The 6,645-nt window shown below is 43.5% G+C and overlaps 1 protein-coding gene across 1 annotated transcript; it reads right to left on the bottom strand.

Moving 5' to 3' along the window:
* Positions 1-2,899: 2,899 nt before the first annotated feature.
* LOC123439336 (serine hydroxymethyltransferase 4-like) lies at positions 2,900-6,439 on the bottom strand. The gene is made up of 4 exons (XM_045116066.1): positions 5,463-6,439; positions 4,520-4,910; positions 4,332-4,433; positions 2,900-3,288 (listed from the first exon to the last, which is right to left on the bottom strand). The coding sequence occupies exons 1-4, from the start codon at positions 6,315-6,317 to the stop codon at positions 3,044-3,046; spliced, it is 1,593 nt and encodes a 530-aa protein (XP_044972001.1). The 5' UTR covers positions 6,318-6,439; the 3' UTR covers positions 2,900-3,043.
* Between the last annotated feature and the right edge of the window lie 206 nt (positions 6,440-6,645).

The following is a 6,645-nucleotide window of genomic DNA, read 5'->3' as shown; positions in this document are numbered from 1 at the left end:
AAGAGTTGACTAATGAGACTCCACATACATTTAAACCACATGTGATTGACATCATAGTAGTTGTTATATGTTGGCACAACTATTTCCCGTTTTTATATTCACACAATGATCAATATGTCTCAGTATTGTAACATTAATGATGCTGAAGCATCATCTCAAAACAATAGTATGTGCAAAGAGATGTCAAGGAATAATTCTTGCATCCCTACTAATATTCCAGGCCATCTTGGATGATCTTGACACATTTGTTTCCTACTTATCTGTGCATTAGAAAAATAATGGACAATTGTAAGCCTATATTAGTGAAAGATTTCTCTATTGGTATTTTTATTAACTGTCTTCGCCTCAGTCTGTAAAACAGGTAGTTGGATCATCGTCTCAAAGGATCGTGGGTTACCGTCCGTCCGAGAAAACGTAATCCTACAAACTTTGGATCATGGAAGGTGTGTATTGCTTTGCTTCTAAATGCTTGGGGTGATTGAAATATATATTAACTATTGTTTATCTTTCACAAAATTGCATATTTTGTTCAGTTCATGGAGGACAACAATCATTCTAGGGAAACACAGTGTGTATTGTTTTGCTTCTAAATGCTTGGGATGGTTGAAATGCATATTAACTATTGTTTATCTTTCACAACAATCATTCTAGGGAAACTCGTTTGATTCTATGTGGTGTGATGAGCGTCTGTTTGTTAGGCCGAATGTTTGATAATATCATGAAGACAACTATTACGATTTGTCATCACGACGAAGAGCTTGTTCTTCCCATGTTTTATGTGTTTCATGAAGTTGCTCGGCTCATGAGTGACACACAAATAAGAGCAGAAAAACTGATTTTACAATGATCAAACAAATATTCTGGCGCACAAAGCGCGTCTTTTTTCTTCTAGTAACTATCAAAGTCAAATGGCGAGCCTAATAACGAAGCAAATTCAACGAAACAATAACTAGTACTCCCTCCGTAAACTAATATAAGACATTTTAAATCTTAAATCAATAAAGTAGTTCTAATAATCACCTTAGAGAAGGAGCCATAAAGACTTCACCATTTCAAAATCACTTGGTGTAATTCGAGTAAGGCAGGATAACGAAATAAATGGACTGAATTCCTTCTTTTTGTATCTTAATATTCAGTTATAGCCATGCCAAGGAAGGAAAAACTTAGTGTCCAAAAAAATGCAATTACAAAAACTATACATGTGAGCCACAAAGAGAACAAATTAGGCAATACAACATCAAATACAGTGTAAATGGTACACTCCAAAAACAACTGGGACAATACACCTGGTACACGCACGACATTAAAAACACTAGAGCAAGGAGTGTAACTCCCAAAAGTAATACTTAGAGCATGTACAATAAGTATCGTCAGCAGGTTGTAAGAATTAAAATACTACTCCCTCCGTTCCTAAATATAAGTCTTTTTAGAGTTTTTAGTAGGGAACCTATATACGGATGTATATAGACATACTTTAGAGTATAGATTAACTCATTTTGCTCTATATGTAGTCATTTAGTGAAATATCTTAAAAGACTTATATTTAGGAACGGAGGGAGTATATTTTTGTTGAGTTAGATGAAAAAGAAGAGGAGAGAGAAGGAAAGCGGACTCTTCGTGAAGAGCTAGCTCTAGCACGTACTCCTAGGTGATTTGTGAGAATGAAAGGTGGACCATATATGATAAAAGTAGTACTCTTTTATAGCTAACTATTGTACAAGCTAGCTATAAGATTGGATATAAGATGGCTTATAGCGAGGAGTTGTCTACACTATTAACTATGCTCTTATATCTACAAGACACATGGGCCATGAAAGTGGGCACTGATGTGCGCGGGCGCGCCGGCCGATCGCACGTGAGCCGTCAGATCGAACCCTGTTGACCGTCAGATCGAGTCATGCAGCAAAAATTGTTGATGGTAGCAAAAACAGAGCAGCGATGTAGCAAATTTCAGCCACGGATGTAGCAAAAACATGGTTGCAGCAAAATCATCGTCGTCGTCGCGCGAGGTCGCGACGCCGCCTTTGATGGATGTAGCAAAAAAGTTCGTCGGTACTAGCAAAATGCAACTACAGTTGCAGCAAAAATTCATCGCTAGGTCACGGGTGCATCATGATGGATGTAGCAAAAAAGTTAAACGATAGTAGCAAAATGCAACTACGGTTGTAGCTTTCCTTGCTGGAAGAGCCGATTGAAACTTTCTCTATATATGGTTGAAGCTTTTTTCAACAACGTTTAAAAAAAATTAGATGACGGTTACAACATTTGCATACGCGCAAGTCCGCCATGGCAGCATCCGACGAGGACGATAGACAACGGCTGAAACCAGCGAACAACGGGGACAGGCACCGACGATGCGGACGATCGACGGGGCAGGCAGCAGCGATGCGGACGGTGGTCCGTAGGGGCCGCAGCAGCAGGGGCGCAGGGCCACCGGATCGCACGCGATCCACCCGAGCGTTTCGCCAGTGAACGCTAGTGCACCGCTGTAAATGTTTCCTAAAATAATACTTATATCTAGAAGACACATGGGTTATGTAGTAAACGTTTCCTAAAATGATACTTCCTTATATCTACATGACACATGGGCCGTGTAAGTACAGCGATAGCGATAAGACAAAAGAAGTTCAGAAAATTCACCAAGCATACCATTGAAGATCTCACTACGAGAAACACGATGATAAAAACACAAACGATAAATAGATGTACTGCAGTACTTGGAAGTTTTGGTAAAGGAATACCACGTCTTAATACTGTGTACCCTCCGGCGTATAATAAGTGGGGCACCCAGCAAAGGCTCCTGCAATGGGGCCTCACTGACACTAAAAATCCTTAAACATCAAAAACCACATAAACAAACTGCCAACGAGGTCACACAAATCGCTTAGAAAACCGAGGCTAGGAAAACCATCACCATGTCATCGCATACCTTCAACGATTATTCATGAGTCATATCATTCTCAACCATAATCCATACATCACGATTAGCGCACAGCAATCAGCCCCTTAAGGCACCAATTTTCTGCTACAAGAAAACGATTGCCTAATCCTTGTATTTCATGTCTGACACCAGGAAGCCAGGCATCTCAAATGAAATGGCAAACTTCTCGACCTCTGCCCTGAGCTCCGCTATGTCCTCGTTCTTCTCCAAGTCAACAATGAAATCATTGTAACGCTTGCCTCGCTGCTTCTGGACATTCAAGCAGATGACCACAGCCTGATGAAGGTACTCAGCAATCTTCACGAAGTCCTTCTCGACCAAACCTCTCGAGGTCATGGCAGGTGTACCTAGAATGGACATTTAGATATAATGAACTTAGCTGGTATGCTATTGTATCATTAACGTTCCAGAAATTTACCCGTGCACAGAAGTACCGAGTATCCAGTTTTCTCATAGAAAAAGCTGGATAGTCAGTTCATCCATGCAGCATGTTTCTTTTTCTTTGATTTCTCAAGACAGATAGAATAATGATGCATGTCTAAAACGAACAAATTTATGAAGGTTACAACATGGAAGAGAAACTCTAAAGCAAGCAAATGATTAAAAATGTCAGTAGTGTAGATCAAGCAACCGGCAGCTTAAGTATGTTATGCTGCAAGACATAGTAGTTCGTGTGTTGTTGTAATCTTCCACAATCACAAAACAAAGCTTAAAAGCCTTTCCAAGACAAGTAGGAGTATTAGGGAGTGATGACATATACATTCCACTGTAATTACACCGTAGGTCTTAAAACATGGTGTTGTATTCTTGCACAACCACAAATAAAATGGAAGCCTTTTCAGGACAAATATTAGAGAATGATGACATGAACCTTCCAAGTGCAAGGTTAAGAACTTGAACACAAGCAATGTAACTTTGTTGCCTTTAAAAACCAACAAAGCAAAAAAGAACCAAAAGAAAGGAATAAAAGTCATAACAGATTCCAGTTCATAAATTTACAAGATGTTGAACTTTAGGAGATTGACAATAGTGCATCTAGTGAGCTGGATAATTTTCTGATCTTGCGAAGTGCTGGACGAATAATGATGCAGACTCAAAGAATGGCCCTTGGAAAAATTAAAATTTTGAGTTTGGACTAGCAACGGGAGTCAATTTGCTTCTTAGATGAAACAGGAATATCCTTATACATGGGCAGAAGCAATAATATTCCACAAGAAAAAAAATTGGCCACCTCATACTTCACATGCTCTCAGAGACCGGTGCGAATGACAATAGTAATGATTGATTTGAGTGCCTTCTGACCGATTTTATTGCCAGTAACCATTAACAACCTCCAAAGCACGTGGGGACAGAAAGAGTAACAAAACAGTATTTAGGAAGAGACACTGACCAATTCGGACACCACCAGGTGCCAATGCACTGCTGTCACCAAAGACAGCATTTTTGTTGAGTGTAATGCTGCTCAGATCACATACTTTCTCAACTTTGTTACCTACAAATTTAGCAAACCAATTTTAGAGCAAGTTAGCACTGAATACAACCATATAAAGAGATGCCAACTAAAATTTCTCTGCATACCAGACAAGCCAAGAGGGCGAAGATCCCAGAGAACAAGGTGGTTCTCTGTTCCATCAGTAACCAACTTGTAGCCCTTACTCATGAGATGGTTTCCAAGGGCAACAGCATTGACCTTGACCTGCTGAATATATGCCTTGAATCCAGGTAACATGGCCTGCTTCAGGCCAACTGCCAGGGCAGCAATCTGGTGGTTGTGAGGGCCGCCCTGAAGTGATGGAAACACTGCAAAGTTGATCTTGTCCTCATAATCGTACAGAGCACCCTCGGGCTGGCCTTTTTTGGGAGGCTTCGGGCCCTTCCTGTAGAATATCATACCAGACCTTGGCCCTCGGAGACTCTTGTGGGTGGTGGTGGTAACCACATCAGAGTACTCAAACGGATTCGTAGCCTCCTGTAAGAGAACAAATCAAAATATTACCAATGAGGTGAAAAAATAATTAAACGGGGGTTTGGAATATGGGAGTTCCACAGGAAGCCTTTGCAAATTGCTTAGTTTACAGTAAAGTTCCTGCCAAAACCCAGTGAATTTCATGTTGTCTTAAACACCAAGAGAATGACAGCAAACAACATCTCTTGTTAGAGAGTGCAGAAATCGACTACCTCTCTGTATGTTGATGATGACTACTATCACAGCAGACTAAAAAAGATACTGCATTTCAGTACTATGGGAGGCTGTAAACAAACTTAGCGAAACAATTTTATGGAAGGTCAATGTTATTTTCAGTGATAGGCCTCTCCATGAACATGATTATACAAGGGGGAAGCATCCATTGTTGCAACAATTGATCAGGCTTGATCTCAATTCTAATAAATAACGAGAACTTACATTTAAATCGATGTCATACTAAAACCTGTTTTAATCAATAAACTAGTATTACACTTGCAACAGATACAATACATAACCTAATCATCTAATGGCACAGAAACACAGAAAAGTCGATACCTGAGCAGCAACGAGACCGCTGATATGGGCCATGTCACACAGCAACATGGCCCCACACTTGTCCGCGATGGCCCTAAGCCTGGCATAATCCCAGTCCCGTGGGTACGCGCTCCCGCCACAGATAATGAGCTTGGGGCGGAAATCCATGGCCTTCTCCTCCAGCCTATCATAGTCGACGTACCCGGTGTCGGAGCTCACCTTGTAGGGCAAGCTCGAAAAGTAGATAGAGGTGGCAGAAATCTTCTTGCCCCCGGCCGTGTAGTACCCATGAGTGAGGTGTCCTCCGGACGGCAAATCGAGCCCCATGATTCGCTCGTGGGGTTGGAGCAGCCCAGTGTAGGCGGCGAAGTTGGCGGGGGAGCCGGAGTAGGGCTGCACGTTGACGCCCCAGGAGGCGGGGTCGAGGTGGAACGCCTTGAGGGCGCGGGCGCGGCAGAGCTCCTCGACCTCGTCGATGACCTCGTTCCCGCCGTAGTAGCGCGCCCCAGGCATGCCCTCGGAGTACTTGTTGGTGAGCGGGGAGCCGAGCGCCTGCATGACGGCGAGCGAGGTGAAGTTCTCGGACGCGATTAGCTCGATGCCCGTGCGCTGGCGCCGCTTCTCGCGCTCGATGAGGTCGTACACCTCCGGGTCGGCCTCCGCGAGCGGGGTGAGCCCCCAGTCGGCCACGGCGTCCATCGCCGCGGCGGCGGTGGCAGAGGCGGCATCGGTGGAGACGGCGTAGAGGCGGACGGCGGCGCGGCGGAGAGGGAGGCGGAGAGGGGAGGGGCTCTGCGCGGTGGTGGGGTGAGAGAATAAAGCGGCGCGCCCTACGGGTGGCTGCGAGTGCGAGACGTGGGGCGCGGTCATGGCCATGCGCGTCCAGTGCTCGACGAAATGCGGCTGCGGCCCGGGGAAAATCTCGGGATGGTTCGGATCGGGTAGGGCTAGTCCGCCGCCGCCGCCGCCGCTTTATATGCGCGTGGGTTTGCTTCCACCCCGAAAAAAAGGCGTGGGTTTGCAAGGGTTTGTGCTTAAACTTTCTGCACAAAGAGATAAAAAGACAATTCTAACCTGAATTTATATCACAAATAGACAAAAGAAAAAAATGGCAGTGCTATTTATATTTGGTTTTTTCTTTCTTGTTTCTCTCTATTTGTGTTTTATTTTTTCTTTCTTGTTTCTCTCTATTTGTGTTTTGTAT

Source organism: Hordeum vulgare, chromosome 1H, assembly GCF_904849725.1.
Source record: "Hordeum vulgare subsp. vulgare chromosome 1H, MorexV3_pseudomolecules_assembly, whole genome shotgun sequence".
Lineage (NCBI taxonomy): Eukaryota > Viridiplantae > Streptophyta > Magnoliopsida > Poales > Poaceae > Hordeum > Hordeum vulgare.
This window is presented reverse-complemented; position numbering and strand designations above follow the sequence as displayed.

Excerpts from the sequence above, each read along its gene's own strand:
- LOC123439336 (XM_045116066.1), bottom strand. The coding sequence starts at position 6,317 with ATGGCCATGACCGCGCCCCACGTCTCGCACTCGCAGCCACCCGTAGGG. Across the intron at positions 4,911-5,462 it reads GCGGTCTCGTTGCTGCTCAG|GAGGCTACGAATCCGTTTGA; the intron begins GTATCGACTTTT and ends GTTCTCTTACAG. Across the intron at positions 4,434-4,519 it reads TCGCCCTCTTGGCTTGTCTG|GTAACAAAGTTGAGAAAGTA; the intron begins GTATGCAGAGAA and ends CTAAATTTGTAG.